We start from the raw sequence: 23,107 nt of genomic DNA on the forward strand, positions 1-23,107 counted from the left end.
CAGGAATTGGTTCATAAACATGGGAATGTCCTCGCATTACCTAAGTTACAGCATTACGGTGCGTCTCTGCTGGCGTCCAGACTGGCATCAAGGAGAAGCTCCTCTAAATCCTGCCCGCAGCTCAGCTCTGCAGTCACGCTCACTAACACACACACACACACACACACACACACACACACACACACACACACACACACACACACACACACACACACACACACACACACACACACACACACACACACACACACACACACACACACACACACACACACACACACACACACAGAGTATCATTCTCTGCATGGTCAAAATCACCATCGAGGGGATATATTATATTGCATCTGTGCTTTCCAGTTCATAGCTCAGTCCTATACGACTTTTGGGCCCTATTTTAATGATCACAGCACATGGTCTGAAGAGAACGGCACAGGTGCACATAACTTTTGCTAGTTTAACATGGAAAAGAATGGTCTGCGTATGGTCCAAAAGGGTCGTCCCTCGTCTCTTAATGAGGCATCGGTGTGTTTTGGACATACTGTTCAATAAACCAATCAGAGTCTCATCTCCCTTTCCCTTTAAAAGCTAGTTGCGCTCGCGCCATGGCGGATTCACTATTGACATTGAGGAATATAAACACCCTCAACATGAAGAGTCAGTTTAAAATACATGTGTGTATTGCCAAGATTGGTTAAATAAGTAGCCACTTTCATTCGTCATTACTGCAAATAGGTAATTCTAATACATGCAATGACATGTAGACATTTTTATCTTTATACACACACAATACAAATCTTTTACATTGTAATCCTTTTATTTTGAATATGTAAAAATGTGTGTGTGCTGCTGCGCGTCGTTGTGTGTGTGTAATAAGCAGAGTGTACTTGTGTTGTGCTCTGTATTACTAACACACCCTTTAAATAACACAGAACGCCTGCACTATTAGACTTTAGAGCAGGTGTGTGTTTGTCAGTGGTCAGTGGTTTTCAGTTCCTCACAATAGCAATGCTCCAACAATACTCCTGAACACACCTGGTTTAGTCCAGACGCTCATGGGGGAAAAGATGCACCAGTGCATTTAATATTTGAATTCACTAATACTCAAAATGCTTAATAGGCTATTTGTTTTACCTAGGGATTTTTTATCGTTAAGGTTTTAACGGTATTACTACTCTTAACGATACTGCTTATCGGTCTGGTACTTAAACGGTATTCTTATCGGTACTTTTTGAGATAGATATACATGATATATATATATATATATATACACCACACACACACACAATTAACAAAGATACACATGATATAGGCCTGCACAGTGCTTTAATTTCAGGAAGAATTCTATTAGGCTAATCAAATGTAAAATAACACTGCATAGTTTAGCATAGATAGGCTAAATGAATGCTTATTAAAGCTGAAGTTATTCATTCAAGAGCTGCGAGTGATTTTATCTTTGCATTTGGTTGTTTAATTCGCATTAATTCGTCAGCATGTTTATTTACACCGCTGCCTCTTTAAGACAGATGTGCAGCTCTATAGGCGACTGGTAACTACCAACTATATCCATAATAACTACGTCCATTTTAGACACAAATTGTGTTTAAGAGACTCTCCAAGCCGGTCATTTTGACATAGATGTTTGTGTACATTTGATCGTTTAGACGCGAATGTGAAACCGAAAGTGTAATTTGCTCGTCACTTTGCGGGCTGTTTCGGAGCTCGCGCCGACTTGGGAACAATCTCTTGCACACATTTTTGTGCTTTTAATCGCACTTTTTATTATTAAACGCGCCCCACAATTTACCAACAGTAGCTAGACTGTATTTTACAACAATCACCGATCATACTGATTCTGTCATTATGTTTGAGTTATAGGGAGAAATGACAGCGTAGGCTATGCTGCAAGAGGAATTAAGTTGCGCTACATATAAATATTAAAATTATAATCTTTGCCAAAGAAGCCAAAATCTAAAATAAAATCACATCATCACAATCTAGTGTAAAGTGAAACTATATTTGAATGTTTAGTTTTGTCCTCCGTCATCACTCATTAGGGCTGTCGTTTTGCGCTCTCTTTCTCTCTCTCTCTCTCTCTCTCTCTCTCTCTCTCTCTCTCTCTCTCTCTCTCTCTCTCTCTCTCTCTCGCTCTCTCTCTCTCTCTCTCTCTCTCTCGATATTATTTGAGATGAGCGATGCATCAGCCACAATATCGGTATTGGCCGATACATGTTTATTTTTAAATGTTATCGTAATCAGCCAGATAAGAAGATTTGCCTTGTATATTAAAGGTGCCCTAGAATTAAAAACTGAATTAACCTTGCCATAGTGAAATAATAAGAGTTCAGTACATGGACATCACATACTGTGAGTCTCAAACACCATTGCCTCCTCCTTCTTATGTAAATCTCGTGAATCAAAAACAAGTGCTTCTCAACATAAACCCAACCGTGATGCAAGCGTTGGGGATCATTTATATGAACGCCCCCAACATTTGCATCTGTCCAAACATGGTCATTGTCAGGCGAAACTGAAGCCGAATCATCAAACGACACTTGAGGATAGCAAAAACGGCAGCTCAGACACACTTTATGATCCAGGCTGTGTAGGAGACGTGAGGACTTATGTCACCAGTCATGGTTGAGGTTTATTATAATCGGATACCACAACAAATCGTTCGTTTGTTCGGCCCATTTCAAGCAAGCTTCGCTCAGCGTCTTAATCTGAAGAAAGGGGACACTGTATTCCTGTATTTGGATTTTGAAGCCTAAAAAAAGATCATAAAAGTAATCCATACGACTCAAGCAGGTTAATAAAGGCCTTGTGAACCGAAGCGATGTGTTTTTGTAAGAAAAATATCCATATTTATAACTTTATAAACTATAATCACTGGCTTCCGGTAACGGCCGTACGCAAGTCGAATTCTGGCGGAAGAGTGACCATTATAAAGCTGGGAAGAGCCAGGTTATTTTATTTATCAGTGTTTGACTGAAAGAAGAAAGTCATACACACATAGGATGGCTTGAAGGTGAGTAAATCACATAATTAACCTTTTAGGGTGAACTAACAATTGTCAGCAATTGTCGAGATATGAAAATTTGATACACGACATGCCTAATTCAGACTAATGTGTGAAAAACGTGAGGTGACAAGTTTATTTATATGGTACCATTGAAAACAATGGGCTGAATGAAAATGCACTCACTGAAAGAAGGCAGTGCTTAGAGGACCGCAGAAGCACAGTGAGATTAGAAGAGCTCTCCGTAAAACACCAGCAGGCCTGAACAGGCGCATTAACAGCAGTTTATTCAAATTAATTTGTTTTTATTGCACTGAACAGTCACCTTGGTTTGACAGGCCTTAAAAGCAAGAAAACACAAGCTTGGATGCAAAAAAATACTCAGAATAACCTTACCAGTGTAGTTCAATTCACAAGAAAATGACTCTCTTTAAAGGGATAGTTCACCCAAAAAATGAGCCTGTGATGTTTATCTGCTGACCCCCAGGGCATCCAACATGTAGGTGTGTTTGTTTCTTCAGGAGAACACAAATGAAGATTTTTAACTCAACCGTCTCTTGTATAATGCATGTCAATGGGGTGTATTTCTATAAGAGTAAAAACACACAGACATACAAATCTATATTAAACCCTGTGACTCGTGGAGACACATTGATCTCTTAAGACACGAACTGATCGGTTTCTGTGAGAAACACAACAGTATTTGTGTTATTTTTTTTACCTCATATCAGACGAATCTCATCTTGTATTCCCCAACACCATTACTTCCGTCAAGTAAGGTCAAAAATCTGGCGCGATCATAGGTATATATTTACATAGATGCCTCATTGGACCAATCCGCGCTGGCACTAATGAGGAATCTTTATGATCGTGCCAGGTATTTTGAGTTAATGACATTAAGTAACGGTGTTGGGAATACTAGATGAGATTCGTCTGCTATGAGGTAAAAAAATACCATAAATACTGTTGAGTTTCACGCAGAAACCGATCGTTTCGTGTCCATGTGTTGCCACGATCGTATTGACCCATTGACATGCATTATACGAGCAACGGTTGAGTTAAAAAACTTCATTTGTGTTCTCCTGAAGAAACAAACACACCTACATCTTGGATGCCCTGGGGGTCAGCAGATAAACATCACACTCTCATTTTTGGATGAACTATCCCTTTAATGTTGGATGGTTGAAGGGTAAGTAGAATAATGTTATCTCATTGTATCCAGTAAAAAAAAAAGTGTTGTTATAACTCACCATGCTCCAAAATGCAGCTGGCTGGTTTGAGTCCCTCCGTTTCGAGCAGGTGAAAGGCAAATTCTGGCTTCAGCCCGTTGGGCAGCATCGTTCCCGTGCTCATAACCGGACAACTTTCGTTTTTTTCATCAGTAGAGACCTCCGTATCTAGGAGTTCATGACCTCCTGAGACCTCCAGGGAAGACTCTTGCTGTTCTTCAGGGTTTAGCGTCCCGTCATGGGATTGTCCTGACACTGATGGCTCTGTGTAGGTGGGACTTGATGCCTGCATCTGTTCAGTTTGAGAGGAGATCTGGTCCTTCTCACTGGTATTTTGTGTCTCTGTATTTACTTGTAACTGCTGCTCTAAGTGAGTCTGATCGAGTCTAATTTGGCTTTCAAATGGCGTAGCAGGTTCCAGTGTGCTTCCCGATCCTGAAGCTTCCTGCTCAAACTGAACTTTATCCGATTGGGTAACATTCTCATCCGCATGTGAAGACGTGTCGAGTACTTCAGCGGACGTTGGTGTTGCTTCTGCATGTGATGTTAATGCACTGAGCTCAGAATCTACTGGTTGTGCTGATTTCTGCTCGGGCAGCAGTGCAGGTGCATCTAAAGGTGTTGGTGTTACAGAAGTTTGGCTATCTAAAACCCTCTCGCGGGAAAATTTTGGCAATGCAATTGCCTGTTGCTGCTCCGGAGGGCTTTCAACACGTGTTACCATAAAGATTTTGTGTCCTCTGCCGGGGCTAGACACTGAGAAACAGCGGCCAGGAGATGATGGGGCAACATTGGCTTCGGTCACTTTAATTCCTGAAATGACAGCTGGAGATCCTGGTAGAGGTGGCGCCAAGGGCACGGCCTTACAGGTGTTTATTGCAGGAATCGGTATGGGAGATGTAGTCTTTGTAGAAGCATTTGACGGCTCCACTATGTCCTCATCCTCAGTGTCCGAGTCCGAATCGTCTGGCAGTGTTTTTTCTTGCTCTTTGACTTCTTCGCTCTCAGACACGTCCTCTTCATTGCCCTCCTCGGTTGCGTCTCTCTGAACACCAGCATTTTCATCCTCGCTTTTCTCAGCAGGTGCATCTTCATCCTCGTGAGTTTGTTCCTCTGTGGCGATTTCTGGCATTGAAGCCGACTGTCTCATTTTCTGTTCTGTTTCTTCCTTCTCTTTGGCTAAGATGAAGTTCCTCTTGCAGCCATTCTGAATGTCTGCCAGCAGGGCGCGCTGTGTCTCAATGAAACTCTTCACCTGTAAGAACAGAGAAGGAAATGCTGTAGTGCAGTTATGCAATAAAAAAAGATCAATGTCATAGTTACATCTGCTGAACACTGTGGTAAATAATTAACTGAGTAAGTGGCTGTAATATAACATTGGTATAAACAGCAATATTTACCTTGATACTGTACATCTTAAAGGGATAGTTCACCCAAAAATTAAAATTGCCTCATGATTTACTCACCATCAAGTCATCCTAGGTGTATATGACTTTCTTCTTTCAGACGAATAAAAGTTGAATTATATTTAAAAAGCCCTGGCTAATCCAAGCTTTATAATGGCAGGATTGTTGTTCTGTTTTTGAAGTCCATAAAAATACATCTGTCCATCAAATAACGCGCTCCACACGGCTCTGGGGGGTTAATAAAGGCCTTCTGAAGCGAATGTGTAAAAAAAATATCCAAATTTAAAACTTTCTGAATTAAAGTTCTGGCCGACGTCGGACGAGCTTACCTGGTAGCGTAAGCCTTTGAACTACAGAGGCACATTCAACACTTTTTTTATCAACTGAATACTGAAGGTGATCGGCTGAAACTTTACTTAATAAAGTTTTAAATTTGGATATTTTTCTAACACAAAGGCATCAATTAACTTCCAAAAGCATTTATTAACCTCCCAGAGCCGTGTGGAGCACGTTATTTGACGGACAGATGCATTTTTATGGACTTCAAAAACAGAACAACAATCCCTGCCATTATAAAGCTTGGATTAGCCAGGGCTTATTTAATATAACTTTTATTAATCTGAAAGAAGAATGCCATATACACATAGGATGACTTAAGGGGGAATAAATCATGGGCTTTTTTTCATTTTTGGGTGAACTAACCCTTTAAAAAACATTTCAATATGTGAAAAATCCCACATGAAGATTTCTGATTTTCATTTAGAGTTTTAAATCAGTCTGAACTCACGGAAATTAATAAAAGTCATATCGGTCTTAATGTTCTCATGAACATTATGTTATAAAGAAGGATCATGAAACTAGTCTAATGAAAATGGAAAAAACAAACCAACATATTAAAACTACTGTTGCAGAAGAAAAATAATCAATTCATTAATGATTAATTAATGCTAATTTTGATTTAGTTTTAGTCATAGTCTTTTGACTAAAATGCCATTTAGTTTTAGTCATATTTTAGTCACCTGAATTGTTTTTAGTTTTAGTCGACTAAATATCATAATATCTACAGTAGCTTTACTCTCCTAAAATCTAATGAGTTTAGTTAAATTGTAATGCATTAATTGAGCATTTAAGCATTACATAACCGACTTGTTACTTAAACTGACATTTTGACATTGTGTTGTTGGCATTAAAAATACACAAAAGAGAAGTCAATTCACTGGTTTTAAAAACATCTATATACAGTTTTTATAACTGTATTTCTGTTTTAGTTTATAGGCTATATCAGGTTAAGCTAAAGCTTCAAAAAAGTTGTTTTTAATGTAAATTAAGATTTTTTTAATGGTTTTAGTGAAATATTATAACCCTGATGCTTTATTGAATACGTGTCAAATACTAGTCTTTCCTCCTGACTATGAATTAAATGGGGATGAAATGAAATACAGTGTATTGTGTAAATAAAAATGTATATATAATGCGTGACTTTTTAATATCAACAAGCGCGAAATACACAGTGACTCTAATTTTGAAATCCCTGTGCCTTATTATTGCAGCTGCTCATTCAAGTTCAGATGAGGGAGATAAAATATGCATTGTTACAACCGTCTAAAACATTACTTTATAAACATCGTAAAGAAAACAGTCATTTTTCCTCAGCATTAGTTCATAAACAATTGCCTGGCATAAATGTGTGCTATTCATTGATTGAGCCATTCTGAAGCGCTGTATTGGAGATGCGTGAGCCTGTAGAAGCACAACAGTGCCACACTTAGAGCCGCACGTTACAACTCAAATGTGCGCATCTTAGGCATCAGTTTTGACTGGATTTCTTCCCTAATCGTCCATCCATAACATTTTCGGCTCGTTTTATTAGTTGACGAAAATGACAGTAGATTTCTGTCATAGTTTTTGTCATCCAACACTAGTTTTTATTTATTTTTGTCTTGTTTTTGTCAGTGAAAAAAGGTTGTTGATGAAAATCAGTCCTTTACATTAAAGGGATAGTTCACCCAAAAATGCAAATTCTGTCATCATTTACTCACCCTCAAATTGTTCCAATCCTACTGAACTGTTCCAATTCTACTGAACACAAAATAAGGTATTTGGGTGAATGTGTGTAACCAAGTACAGAGAGCAACTATCTACTACGATAGTATTTTTCGCCTACTATAGTAGTCAATGGTTGTTCTTTTTGCTTGGTTACAAACATTCTTCCAAATATCTTCTTTTGTGTTCAGAACAATGAAACTCATGCATGTTTGGAACAACTTGAGGGTGAGTAAATTATTACATAATTTTCATTTTTGGGTGAACTATCCCTTTAAGCTAACCCTTTAACAAACACTCACCGTCTCTTTCTTGGGCTCTCGGTCCAGGTCGAGTCGGAGCAAAGATGTGTTGACTTTAAAGGAGAGTGAGAGAGCCATGAGACCCCCGGTCTTGATTTCATTCTCCCGCATGTCTAATCGGAGGATCCTCGGACTCTCCGCGATGAACTCTGCTATAGCGACAGCTCCTATCATAAGAACAAGCACACCGATCATCTTTACGCTCACACACTTAACACAAGCTGACCTCTAGAACTCAAAGTCATCCATCTTAGATGAAGCAACGTAACGTCACGTTTGATCAGATCTCACCTTCGCAGGAGAGCTTGGTGGAGGCCAGACCCAGCCTGAGGATGGACCGGTTTGCTACGAGCCCGTCTTTGAGTTTGTGCACTCCTTCATTACCTACTGCATTATGGCCCAGGTTCAGTGTTTCCAAGCTTTGAGTGAAAGGCTACAGCAGCAGAAAGCAAAAGAGATGGGTCAGTACAAGTAAAAGGATGGAAATAGAAGAAAAAACACATTTAATGGGAGTGAAAGAGGATTAAATAGTCAGTGTGAACTAGGTATGTCCTGGTGAGAACATTTTTATATGATAAATAAACCTGCACCGTACACTGATAACAATCTGGGGGAATCTGGGGGAATCAATATGCAGGGTATTGAAATTGCTTTTTAATGCACACTCGCTTTTTACTTTCTCTTTTAAATTCGCAATCACGCATAATCTGCATATAGGGAGCGTCAGTCTGACCGCACATTTAACAAGATAGATATGTCAATAGTGCTCAGGATCTGTTTCACACCCAATCCTCTGCCATCGGTTTTCCTTACTCTTGCCACGTGATAAGTTAAATCTGACTCCTGTTGCTCGTGCTGTTCGGCGCAGTGCAGACGATTTCATTTTATGGATTTATGTGGTTTATGTAAATTCAGATTTTCAAGAAAAAGTTTTAAAATACGAGATGTAAACTCAGAATTCCAAGAAAAAAAGTAAAGACAATACAAGATGTAAACTCAGAATTCAGAGGGGGAAAAAAGAAAGGAAAAAAAAAACGAGAAGTGAAGATTTCCAAGAAAAAAAGTTGCGAGATACATCTGTGGTGGATGTAAGCTCTAAATTTTGGAGAAAAAAAGTCATATAGATATAAATGCCAGATATAAACTCACAACTGCAAATTCATAATTGAGAGAAAAAGTATTAATTACCGAGGAAATGCTCTATTTTTGCCATAGAGTGCCTGAATGTGTGCTCAGACACTGCTTATAAACCACACAGCCAGTTCAGAAGGCATGCACACACTGCACTGCATTACACACAAGGCTGTGAAAATGTGTGTGTCTTTAGTCCTTAATTAACAAAACGATGCAAGGGCTGACGTAAACACAATCGTTGCACGGTAAGCAAAGCTGCCAAACAGGCACAGCATCCTTTCAATCTCCATAATGACCATCTGACTGACTGGGGACGAACTCTTCTCCTCATCTCAGTCTCAACTGTTTGCGGTGGACGTGTTGTATTTTCTATTTAAACATATTTTAAAATGTAACATAAGTAAAAGAAATTAAAACTTTTATTCACACTCAGATGTGTCTAATATGATCAACAGAGCAGCGTTACCACACACTCATGACCGGAGAAGAAGAAACGGCGCTGGCAATTGTGGCATAATAAAAGTCCCGCTGCTTGAGGTGTGTGTTGTTCATCTCATTAACAATCGCTCCACAGTGGCTTCGCTCAGCTTTACAACACTCGCTCCTGCTCTGCTTCACTACATTTAAGGTTAATAATCTCATCCATGAACATGATTTCGGTCCGAATCCAATCCCGATTCTTTCCCAAGATGCTGTGCTCCAACTCTGCATCAAACTACGCCTTAGTTTTGAATAGGTGACCTCTAGCGGACAGAAAGTTACATAGTGCACCTTAAAATGGATCAAACATTTTATGTTATAAAATATTCAATATTTCAAATAACTGCATTTTTTTACAATAGAAAATTACTATTAATAACTAGGCCTAAAAAAACATTGGTCAATACTAAAAAATTGTCAATATTTTTCTTGTTGAATAGTCAGACAATCATCTAATAACTGTTAGTCCTTTATTAAAAATAATCATAAAATGCTATTATTACTAACTAGAAATTTTCATAGTTAATTTATTAATTATCAATAAAAATGATCAATGAATTGATTAATCGTCGATATAATATTACTGGTATGTTGCCATTTCTAAGCTGTCAGCTTGTTTCTGAAGCATTTATATTTAGTAGTAGTAGATGTAATACAAAATAACATTTCAGTAACACAGTAAAAGTGTTTTTGTTAAATATACTTAATTTAGCAAAAAAGATAAATCATGCATAATTACAAGTAACTAAGATAAATTATGATTACTCAGTAGTTCATTGTATAATTTACACTAAAAAGGAAACCAAAGTGTAACCTCTATTTCTCTACAAACTTTTCTCAGAAGAAAACGAAAATTTGTGTTGAGCTTGGCGTGAATTTTGGGACAAAAAAGTTTTGCTTTGTTCTATTGCTCTAGATGGGAATAAGTCCTGAAGACGTAGAAGTCTGCAAAATTGTTCATGGAAACTTTTGTGACATAATTGTGTTTGTGTTTACCAAAGCGGCGGTCAGGTAGCCCATGCCATTGTGTGTGAGCTGGTTGTTCCAGAGCACCAGCGTGACCAAGCCCTTCCTCTGCTCTTTAAGACCCTCACATATATACGCCAACCCTGAGGAAACAAGTTAAGCAAATATATCGAGTGAACACAAAGAGCTGAAGTGTTCTACAATTGGATGAACGACAAGTACAAAGCTTTCTGAAGGAGGAGACAGAGAGAGGACAGACCTGAGTCTAGTATGTGATTGTTTCTCAGGTCCAGAATCTGGATGTTGTAGTTGAACTTCAGCAGGTTCCCCAACTGAGCCGAATCCTGAAGACCGTTCAACTTATTGTCAGCCAAATACAGCTCTCTGAGGTTCATGTTCATCTTCAGTGCCGTGGCTGCACACACACACACATGAAACAAGTTGCCTTTTAGTTGCTTCATTCATTTGTGCAAAATGGTTAACCCTATAAATCAGAAAGAGCTTTATTGCCAAGCAGACTCCTGCACGGGTCCATTTTTGGAGACCCGCCCGTACCCGCAAGGTTTAGCCCCAGATCCGACCCGTGAAAATTTCAAAATTAAATCCGCACCTGCCCAAACCCATTAATATTTGGCCCGTTACCCGACCCGTGCCTGCGATAAATCACACGCTAAAATCATTCAAATTAAAATGCTTTATTTTTTTATCCTGCACCTCTCTCAACATCACAACAGCGTCTTGAATGGGCTAATGAAACAGGCAAAAGTGCCATTAAAGACTCGTTGTCAACAATTTCATATAGGCTACTCCACTCACCAAATTTACTTTTACTTCATCCATTGCTACTTCTGCAACGCTCGCTCCTTCTGGGTTACGAGAGGCATCAACAAAAGTTTCAATGTTGCAGTGGTGGTGACGTGATGGGTCAAAAGGCATATCGTTGTGTTGTGTATGTGTAATGGTACTTTGGACATAGAAATTGTAATAGCCGTTCGATGTATGTTCGATGGGGGAAGAAGGAGGCGGGAACCGGCGAACATTTAAAAGAATTTAACCAAACAAAACGAAAGTAACGTGGGCAGCCCCTCGCAGACAAAGCCACGCGCGCACACATAATAAAACGTAAACACAACTCAACGTCAAATCCAGGTGTGGTGATCTCTCGTTCTTATATGCCTCCGAGCTCCCTCAGAGGACTCGAGACTGGTGTGGCTCGCAGGTGACGCTCATTCACAATCAAGCCCCGGTCTCTCTCTCTCTCTCTCTCTCTCTCTCTCTCTCTCTCTCTCTCTCTCTCTCTCTCTCTCTCTCTCGTTCACCTCGCCACAGAAATATTGCACATAGGCCTATTTTTCATCCGCGCTACTACCCGCCCACACAGAGTTAATTATCCGCCCACATCCCCGCCCGTGAATTTTATAAATGTCACAATCCACCCGTTTTAGCCACTTTTTATGTGGGTACCCGCGGGCAGGACTCTGTTGCCAAGTATTGTTTTACACACAAGGATTTTTTTCTCTGTAAATGACGCTGAAGTGCACTAATATATTTAAACAAACAGCATAATAATAAAATTAAGGAATACACTTTTTTTTTAAAGGATTAAGACCCAGAATAGGCATATTTACAGATATGAACATATTTACAGTTAACAGTATTATTGACAATAAATTAAAGTGTATTTAAGATATTGCACTAAACAGTGGGAGTAAGAGCGGAAGAAGCTCTTCCTGTGTCTCGATGTTTAAAGAGATAGTTCACTCAGAAATTAAACTTAGATGTTTATCTGCTGACCCCCAGTGCCTCCAATATGTAGGTGTGTTTGTTTCTTCAGTAGAACACAAATGAAGATTTTTAACTCCAACCGTTGCAGTCTGCCAGTCATAATACATGTGAACAGGTAACAATTGTATGAGTAAAACAAACAAACAAAATAACATGCTTAGACAACATGCACAAAAACCCTGCTGCTCGTGGCGACACTGATGTCTTTTTTTACCTCATATCCCGACAAGTCTAATATAGTTTTCCCATCCGCTATAACTCCTGTCTGATAAGGTCAAACTGGCGCGATCATATATATATATAATGTAGATGCCTCTCTATATATATATATATATATATATATATATATATATATATATATATACACACATATACACTCACCTAAAGGATTATTAGGAACACCTGTTTCATTTCTCATTAATGCAATTATCTAATCAACCAATCAAATGGCAGTTGCTTCACTGCCTTTAGGGGTGTGGTCCTGGTCAAGACAATCTCCTGAACTCCAAACTGAATGTCAGAATGGGAAAAAAAGGTGATTTAAACAATTTTGAGCGTGACATGGTTGTTGGTGCCAGACGGGTATTTCACAATCTGCTCAGTTACTGGGATTTTCACGCACAACCATTTCTAGGGTTTACAGAGAATGGTGTGAAAAGGGAAGAGCATCTAGTATGCAGCAGTCCTGTGGGAGAAAATGCCTTGTTGATGCTCGAGGTCAGAGGAGAATGTGCCGACTGATTCAAGCTGATAGAAGAGCAACTTTGACTGAAATAACCACTCGTTACAACCGAGGTATGCAGCAAAGCATTTGTGAAGCCACAACACACACAACCTTGAGGCGGATGGGCTACAACAGCAGAAGACCCTACCGGGTACCACTCATCTCCACTACAAATAGGAAAAAGAGGCTACAATTTGTTCGAGCTCACCAAAATTGGACAGTTGAACACTGGAAAAATGTTGCCTGGTCTGATGAGTCTCGATTTCTTGGCGTAAACAGAATGAGAACATGGATCCATCATGCCTTGTTACCACTGTGCAGGCTGGTGGTGGTGGTGTAATGGTGTGGGGGATGTTTCCTTGGCACACTTTAGGCCCCTTAGTGCCAATTGGGAATCATTTAAATGCCACGGCCTACCTGAGCATTGTTACTGACCATGTCCATCCCTTTATGACCACCATGTACCCATCCTCGGATGGCCACTTCCAGCAGGATAATGCACCATGTCACAAAGCTCAAATCATTTCAAATTGGTTTCTTGAACATGACAATGAGTTGACAAAATGGCCGCCACAGTCACCAGATCTCAACCCAATAGAGCATCTTTGGGATGTGGTGGAACGGGAGCTTCGTGCCCTGGGCGCGAGATGCTATCCTATCAATATGGCCAAACATTTCTAAAGAATGCTTTCAATGCTTTTTTCATTTGTGTTCTACTGAAGAAACAAAGACACCTACATCTTGGTCAGCAGATAAACATCACATTTTCATTTTTGGGTGAACTATCCCTTTAACTTCCACGGTGTTCCCGATCATTGGTTTGTCCATTCATTACCCAGCAGCATAAGCGGCCGTCCTGAGATGCCGGCGTTCTCCAGGTGCAGGACGGCCAGGCTGCCGCTGATCCGCAGCGCTCTGGCCACGAATGGAGCCGAATGGTCCAAAAGAGGGGTGTTACGGGCATCCAGGTACTGCAGAGAACTCGTCTGGATGGGACACACACACAGATAAAGATGAGCACATCAACTCTTCCTAATAAAGTGAAGTGTGAAGTGAGCTTCAGTCACAGCCTCACCTTCCTCATCATGTGTGCGGCGGCCTGCCAGCCGCGGGTGCCGATGTGTTTGTTGCTGGAGATGTTGAGATGAGTGGCAGATTCATAATACTCTATCATATCAAACAAAGCTGATGCTCCCTAAGAGACAGAAAAAGACATGCTCTTATGTTTCGGTACAACATTTCAGAATAAAGAGCGAAATCAATTTGTCTGGCTATCATCAGACCAAGCTCTATTTAAAATTGAACATTGGTCTGTGGAGTAATTAAGATTTGTTTAGTTTTTTTTTAATCAGTAATATTGTGAAAAGCTGTTCTCTATGTGATTATATAGTAAAGTGTAATTTATTCCTGTAATCAAAGCTGAATATATCATCATTACTCCAGTCTTCAGTGTCTCATGATCCTTAAAAAAAAATCACTCATATGATGATTTTATGATCAAGAAACATTTCTGATTATCAATGTTGAAAACAGTTGTGCTGCTTCATATTTTTTGAAGATGTGGGATACATATTTTCTTGTTTTGTGTGTGTGTGAATAAAATGATTAATTTCCTATCCATTTATCTTACACAAACTTTTGAATGGTAGTGTATCAGTTTTGATAATAATCAAAATATTAGACAATATTAAATATTCCAAAATATAAAGAAATATTTATTGATCATCAAATCATCATATGAGTGATATTTGAAGGAACATGTGACACTAAAGATAAATGATAAATTCAGCCTTGATCACAGGAATAAATTAAACTTTACTATATATTCACATAGAAAAAGGCCATTTTAAAAAGTAATTACATTTAATAATATTACTGTATATTATTGATCAAACAAATGCAGCCTTGGTGAGACTTCATTTTGTAACTTTTTTAGTTTTAAGTGGTAGATATATGATAAATATATCATATATTTTTTTTCAAGGTAACATGTCCAATTGTAATTTTACTATATGGTAATATTCAAATCAATGTGTGATGACGGTTAGCTCTGGATTTTAATTTCAGTCTGGATAAAAGCCCAGACTGTAGACTAAGTGCTGATAATTAGCATGCGTGTTTGTACATGTGAAAATGTCTGTGCGTCTCCAGAGAAAATATGGTTTTGTTTCCATCTTTACACAAGAAATTTACACTCTATCCTCTGATCAGCACGAGTCGTTCACTTTTCACACAGTGACCTCAGACGAGCTGAGACAAAGCCTCCTCCTCTTCTCTGGTTATGTAACTCTGAAACATCCACTGCAGCCCTAATCAGTAAATTGTTTTAAATTATTGCTTATTCAATGCTAACCATCTTGCACCACTCTGTAAGGTGAATGTGCTTGTGATAGCCACTGTTAGGTCAGTGCTTCATTGGCCACAGCTCTGTCGATGAGTAGCAAATGGTGTAGGACTATAAGTATTTATTTTCTAACAATTTTATTAGAAATGTTTAGGTTTAAAATTCTAGCAGTAACAGTAAATGCAGCATTATAGTTAATTATCATTTTAAATTTCGTTATAATAATAATAACTTAATTTAAATAAGATAATTAAATAAGATAATAAATAAAAAAATATTTGTAATTTCTAATTCAGCAATCAGTTGTTTTTAGGTTTAGAATGTAATGTTTGTATTTAACCCTTTCTTTTCTTATAATGTTAAGTATAACACAGATAGATTGGGGCTGTCAACGCATATTCTAAATTCGAATATATATTCAAATAGTTTTAAAAAAACGAATTTCGAAGGTGAAAATTAAAATTTAAAATAAATTTAAAAAAAGGTGGAAAAAAATCCCCCGCCGCTGTAGAGGCGTGGCTGTCTGCTTTGCGAGTGAGCGCGCGCATGGGGGTTCAGAGACAGGTCACAGGAGTCGCACTTGAAAGTGGACGAGTCTTGCAGTGAAGATGGCAGAAAGTGCAGAGCAGCAGAGAAAGAGATTGTAACTCCATAATCTAAAAAGCAATGTCTGGAAGTACGTTGGATTTTGGTCGGTAGGAGGTAAAATTGTTGAGCCGCGAGATAAAGTAATATGCAAGCTATGTAAGATACAGTTAGCATACCATGCCTCATTTTATTTGACGTTAAACAGAAGCATTACTAAAGTGTAGGCTACTGTACTGACTGAAGAGATATTGCATGAATAAAGGATAAATGCGCTGCTTTCACTGGTGTGATTAATTACCATGTCAAGGAAAAGCTCCATGTTTAGCACAGCACAGCTCGCTCGGAGCGCTCAATATGCTGTAAAACTTCAATTAATATTAATAATATTTGTTTCAATCACTGAATGAAGCCTGCTATATTTGGGACAAGAGTCGCGAGTCTCACAAAACTCTTGATCAGCACTCAAAGTTTGTTCATTTAAACCGTTATCCGCAGTGAGGGCGAGAGAGAGAGAGAGAGGTCTGTGGTCTTGGCCATTAGTTAATTTATATATAATAATTATATATAATAATCATTATATAATTTATAATAACAATCTATTTGTTTTTGTGTAAGTAATACGTTGTCAAATATGTATAAACTGAAATAGACAAACTATACAAGTAGTTAATGTCTTTGTATTAATTTGTCCTGTTATTGACGTAATGTGAGTCATTGACAAAATGCCAGCCCAGATGTTCGAATATTCGTGTTTGTTTTAGAGGGAATATTCGAACGTCATTTTTGAGCAATTTTGACAGCCCTAAGATAGATGTCATATTTGTATTCATAGGCTTTATATTAGCCCTAGTATGGTGTTGTGCTTCACCCTGAACCTTCATGCACTCGCGCACTCACTCACGGACTCACACAGTATACAATAGCTCTCACAGAGGAGGCGGGGCAGGGCTCGATGTTTCTGGAGGACCCAAAAAACAAACAAAAATTGAGCTGTTCATAAAAAGGGTTTAAAGGTAAGGGAGATTAGGAGCACACCAGGAGTGTAGCTAATGCTTACAGACACAGGGAAACAACAAACGTGGGGGAGAGGACGCTGGCGTCGTCTGTTCGCCGCTTCTCCACCCACAACAAATCATGTTAATGTACTATTAGATTTACATTTTATTTTATTTCCTTATGTTTGTGACTAGTCTAACAGTCAGAGCTACAATTGGGACTGTTGCTGATTGCTGGCAGCCACTGAGAAGTCGTTGTTCGTCGTTTCGCCGTTTTCAACCGCTTCTCTAATGTTTACGTTTGAATTGCTGCGGTTGGTTTCTGGTTTGGAGGACATTTTATGTTTCTCGCCGCGGGTGCTCACTGGTGGTCTCCCTTGGGCTTAAGCTGCATGGTGGCTGAAGTTTGCACCGGGCTAGCGTCATCCGGGCTCTCGTCGTCGGCGTCCGGCATGATGTTGGGATGTTCTGCTTCTCGGCTGCGCCGCTGTTCCGTCCTGCATTGCGACCGTGGAGCGGCATCTGCGCCGGCCCCGGTGTGTCCACAGAAGTGCCCGGAGGAATGTTCTGCCTCCTGCATGGTGCTGCAGCGATCCCCATCGTTTGAATCATCATGAAGAAGACCCATCATCTGGTCTTCAGCTGTCGTGCCTCGGCGATGTCATCGGGACACTGCCGCTGGGAGAAATCTGGAACATGGAGTGGACCACAGTGTGCTGCGGAGCTAACAGAGACTTCCACCATCAGCTGTTTTCTGTTCACCATCAGCTCTGTTTCTGTTCACCATCAGCTCTGTTTCTGTTCTGTTTTCTGTGTTGGTTGATTGTTTGTAGTATTCTATATTTTTACTTGTTATTCATTTTTTTGTTGTTATTTCCCCCCCCACCCCCCCCCCCCCCTTGTTGCACTTTGAGATTCTTCGGAATGAAAAGTGCATTATAAATAAAATCTATTATTATTAACAAACACTCAACTACAGTGCTGAGAGTTTAAAGAGGTGCAGAAGGGGGACCAAAACTTGCCATGGCCAGTCAAACCTCAAAGAATGCTTAAAGAATAGATGGATCCCAGACCAGTTACGGGCACTAATAACCAGGGTTGGGTATCGTTTGAACACTAAGCTTGCTTCCTTCTATCCGTCAGACTCGCGTGGTAGTCAGGCGTCTCATTCAATGGCGAGCTCAGTCAGTTGACGCTGTGTGCTTCAAGATTCTGACGTATGGAGCCAGAATGGTGACTTTAAAATTTGGCATCACAAATGAAAATTGTCATTGAAAACAAAAGCAGAACTGAAAAAGGAAACATTGGCATTGAAACATTTGCATTGAAAACAGTTGTATTGGCATTGAAACAAGTATTGGCACTGAAAAAATAAAATTATTAAAATATTACAATCGTATTCTTTTATTGAATTGGGATTTATTTGTATTTTTCAATGACAATCTTCAGATTTTTTCTTCATGTCACTCTTTTTCAGTGACAGTTTTTTTTTACAATGTCAGTTTTTTTTCAATGTCACTGATTTTCAGTTTCAACTTTCTGTCACTGTTTTGGCGTGGAGAGGGGCGGGGTCTGAGGGGAGGGGTAAGTAGAGCGTAGTTTGCATATCATTTGCATATAGGTATACTGAAGCCGTCACCAGCTCTGAAGCCGCATGACTAATGTCCAGTTTACCGGGAACTTCCAAGCCGCAAGTTTAAGTCTTTTTTTATATTTTTTATCTGCCATTTATATGTTTTCTCGTGCAACCTGGCCGGCTTGGTTAACTTTTAACGGCCGTTATGCTGTTTTGTTTTTTCCGACGTCGACTGGAACATCTAACATGTTAGAAATATATTGCTAAAACACATTGCAAAGACTGTGGACTGTGTAGCACTGAATTGTGGAGTTAGACCGTTAAACAGTTTTTCAACATTGCTGTGCTCCGGATTTTCTAGGTGGGGCTAAAACGGTAGCTCGATGACGCACTGGAGCCTCTGAGCCTGGCCCCGCCCCTACTGTCGGTGACACACTGGAGCCTCTGAGCCTGGCCCCGCCCCTAATGTCGGTGACGCACTGGAGCCTCTGAGCCTGGCCCCGCCCCTACTGTCGATGACGCACTGGAGCCTCTGAGCCTGGCCCCGCCCCTACTGTCGGTGACACACTGGAGCCTCTGAGCCTGGCCCCGCCCCTAATGTCGGTGACGCACTGGAGCCTCTGAGCCTGGCCCCGCCCCTACTGTCGGTGACACACTGGAGCCTCTGAGCCCGGCCCCGCCCCTAATGTCGGTGACGCACTGGAGCCTCTGAGCCTGGCCCCGCCCCTACTGTCGATGACGCACTGGAGCCTCTGAGCCTGGCCCCGCCCCTACTGTCGGTGACACACTGGAGCCTCTGAGTCTGGCCCCGCCCCTAATGTCGGTGACGCACTGGAGCCTCTGAGCCTGGCCCCGCCCCTACTGTCGATGACGCACTGGAGCCTCTGAGTCTGGCCCCGCCCCTACTGTCGGTGACGCACTGGAAATACGTTTTATTCTATGCGATTTATTGCTAGCCTAACTTGTGTTATGCTAGTTACATAAGTAGCTAAATTGCATAAAATGGAGAGGGGAAAAGTACGGACTATTCTGTTGCAGATCGAGGAGGACGATCGAGTTGGTTATCGAATATGTCAGTGTCCTCTAAGTTTGTTTCTGGCTCTGTAGGCCAATTAATAAGCCGCTAGGAGCATCCATTCCTTCTGTAGCGGTGACAGTTGGGTAAGGCGGAGGCAGCTTTCCTACAAGTGGGCGTGGTTTCAGTGCAGCCAGCGGACACGCCCCCAGCATTTGAGAGAAGAGACTACTGTTCATTTTTTTCAAGATTTTGATCTCATTTTATTTACTTGGCGACTTTTTTATCATTCAAATTTGTCTGGGTGGTTAACATTTTTCTGTGGTTTGACAAACACATACTTAATTTTGAATTCACAGGGACTTTAAATAACTAATAAAATGCATACCTCTTGATGAAAATAAATGCCATGATGATATTTTTATGAATTTAATGCATTCATTTTTGGTTAAGATCATGTATTGAAAATGCAAGAGTGCAGCACTCTGTAAAGTCTCCTCCAGCACATCACAAATATTTTAAATGAATTTAAGGTCTGGACTCAGAGGAGTGAAAAATATCCTTCATGCTCCCTCCTAATCATTCTTTGTCATCCTGGAATATGGCCATAATGTGTCTTCCTACACAGTTGTTAAAGAAATGAAAAGCTACACACGCCCATCAATTAGGGTTGGAAGAACTGTCTACACGTACAATCTTTTATGTAGTAGTAAATAAATAAATTAATAAAAACAACCAATTTGTAATGGGAATAAAACATGAATAAATAAATAAAACCAGCTCTTCCATGACACATCTCCCTTAAGTAGTGGTGTTAAGGAGTGAGTGTGTGTTTATATAGGGAAGACGCTGAGAGATCCACCCAACTTTATGACTTATAGCAAAATTATTGCATTAACTCAAAGCAAAGAAAGAGGAGTCCAGGAGCAGTCTTAAGTAAGATATAAGAAACAGACTGATTTTATAATATCTGTGTTGTATCAGAAATACATCATGTGAAATGTATCAGACCAGCACAAACATAATTAAGAGATGCAACCAAACACACAACTGTGGCTGCTTAGCCACTAATTAGATGCTAATAGAGTGGCAGAGAACATTTTGATTGTGCAACAGCACTGATAAATGAAATCTGAGCGCAGCACACGCCATTACAGAAGCTCGGACAGTTTTAATGATGGAAAGGGAACAAAATGAATGACTCTGACGTCAGCATGCAGAAATGAGATGAACTCTACGGGGTACAAAAGAGCGGCACTCACGTCCTCGTCCAAGTTGGTCTGCTCCAGATCTACTACTTTAAACTGCACCCTCTTAAAGATCTCCTCCAGAGATTCACATGATTTATAGTCCAGCTTCTCTCCTATGATGACACAAAGAGAAAAAAAGAGAGATGTTACACACACATGCACGCACGCACTATAATATATATATATATATAAAACAACACCACAACAACACAAGTCCAAACACACAGGTTTTTCTGTTACATTATTATTTACTGTAAACTGGAATCATTTGAATGTGAGACCAGTTTGTCTATAGACACACACCCATTAACTACACAAACTAAAAAAGCATTCAAACCAGTCTTAACATGTTGAACTCAATGTAAGGTGTGTGTGTGTGTATATATATATATATGAGAAAACGTGACGTATAGGGTTCCCACATCTTTTGACCAATTCATTTACATGACTTTTGTAATTATACTGGATTAAGATAAATACAGTTAAAGCAAATATGATTCAGACAGCAGATATAATGTTTCACTAGTGTGTGAGGACACTCGAGTTCATTTCTGTGAGGAGAGCAAAATAAAGTAAACTGTGACGTATCATACCCACACATTCTTCATACAGTGACTACCAGTAAAAATGATTCAGACACTTTGACCTGAGCATGTTTTGTTGAAGTGTTTTCTCTTTAATTGCTAATGCGACCTTTGGCACCACAGACTGAACTAAATGAAGCATTGCTGCTCATTGGTTGAGCTAAATTAGTATTATCTAATAGTGTACTTAAATCTAACAGCTGATTGGCTGATTGTAATCCATTACATCCCTTTATATCAAAGTTATCTGATATTATCAAGATGAGTTTGTTCTGAAAGTTTAACTTTAAGTTCTTGTCATATTGTATTACCATTTTCTAAACTATAGCGAATAAACTGTGATAATGCGAGAACATGTTGAAGCTGTCTGAATAAAATTTGGGTTTGACTGTATATCATCCAAAAGTTTAGGTTCAATAAAGCCCCTTTCACTCTTAAGCCCCTTTCTAACTGCACGTCGGACCCGCAATATTCCCGGAGCATTGCCGGGTCGCCTTCTGTGTGAAAGCAACCACGTCCCGGAATTGATTACCGAATTCGACCCGGGTCGGGGACCTAGTAATATTGCGGTATTCGACCCGGGACGAGCGCTGTGTGAACAAAAGCCGAAACTAATGCCGCAACGTGTGCGTAGTTATCGTGCGACTCCTAGAGCTTGTTTTTTCAATAATACAACCCTGCAGTGCCAGAAGAGCTCGTCGGTGTTTTAAACGCAGAGTGTGTTCGTCTACAAAAGAAACTAAAATTAAACAAGCAGAAATGAGCGCAAACTGGACACAAGTCGAGACCACGGAGCTCCTTGATATCCACGCTGAAGCTGAGATCGCTCGCCATTATACGTCACATCCGGATGTCACGTGTCAACTCGACCCGGGACCGTTAAGCGGTTGTGTGTGAAAGCGCACATATTACGGCATTTCGCTGGCAGTGTGAATGGACCAAATCTAGCGGCCCGGGAACAAATGCCGGGTCGCATTATCCGTGTATTTGCCGGAATCGCAGTGTGAAAGGGGCTTAAGATTTAATGATTTTCTAAATCATTTATTTTATTAAAAATACAGGAAAATGTTTAAATTGTGAAATGTTATTACAATTTTAAATAGTTTTCTATGTGAATATATAGTGAAGCGTAATTTATTTCTGTGATCAAAGCTGAATGTTCAGCATTACTTCAGTCTTCAATGTCACATGACCCTTCAGAAATCATTTGGTTTAAAATAATAATATTTTGGAACAAAGTACAAGTCTTTCCTATCACTTTTAAATCAATTTATTGCACCCTTGCTGAATACAAACACAAATAAATAATAAATACAATCTCTAGTATATAGAGAGACTGAACATCTTTTAGCCAGTTAAATAGCTTAAAAAGGAGAACTAGCAGTATATAAGACATTCCCATGATTGATTACATTTCTATGACTATTCAAGACCTGGAAATTACAATTTTAAACTTTCAATGACCGTCTGAACATTGAACACTGTGATAAAGCCCATTATTAGCTCACCTTTGAGGTCTAGGCACTCGTTTCGCTGTGTCAGGTCTTTTAAGTCCTATGGACAAAAAGAAAAAGAAAGAGTTTACTATTAAGAAATGATGTTTAATTCGTATTGGATAGATAGGTGACGAGCCAAGATTCCTAATATAACTGTAGTCAGAAGTGTGTGAG

General features: G+C 39.7%; 1 protein-coding gene across 2 annotated transcripts in view; it reads right to left on the minus strand.

Annotated features, from left to right (window-relative positions):
• The window catches only part of ppp1r37 (protein phosphatase 1, regulatory subunit 37), a 65,829-nt gene that overhangs the window by 1,704 nt on the left and 41,018 nt on the right, over positions 1-23,107 (minus strand). For both annotated transcript variants that reach the window (XM_067420063.1, XM_067420062.1), the window contains 10 exons: positions 22,946-22,991; positions 20,866-20,966; positions 14,161-14,280; positions 13,921-14,071; positions 10,836-10,991; positions 10,607-10,719; positions 8,288-8,429; positions 7,997-8,163; positions 4,267-5,500; positions 41-142 (listed from right to left, as the gene is read on the minus strand). In XM_067420063.1, the coding sequence (XP_067276164.1) occupies positions 54-142; positions 4,267-5,500; positions 7,997-8,163; positions 8,288-8,429; positions 10,607-10,719; positions 10,836-10,991; positions 13,921-14,071; positions 14,161-14,280; positions 20,866-20,966; positions 22,946-22,991 (2,319 nt within the window). In that variant the 3' untranslated portion in view covers positions 41-53. The remainder of the gene's footprint in view (positions 1-40; positions 143-4,266; positions 5,501-7,996; positions 8,164-8,287; positions 8,430-10,606; positions 10,720-10,835; positions 10,992-13,920; positions 14,072-14,160; positions 14,281-20,865; positions 20,967-22,945; positions 22,992-23,107) is intronic.

The sequence above is a fragment of the Pseudorasbora parva genome, chromosome 16, assembly GCF_024679245.1.
Source record: "Pseudorasbora parva isolate DD20220531a chromosome 16, ASM2467924v1, whole genome shotgun sequence".
Lineage (NCBI taxonomy): Eukaryota > Metazoa > Chordata > Actinopteri > Cypriniformes > Gobionidae > Pseudorasbora > Pseudorasbora parva.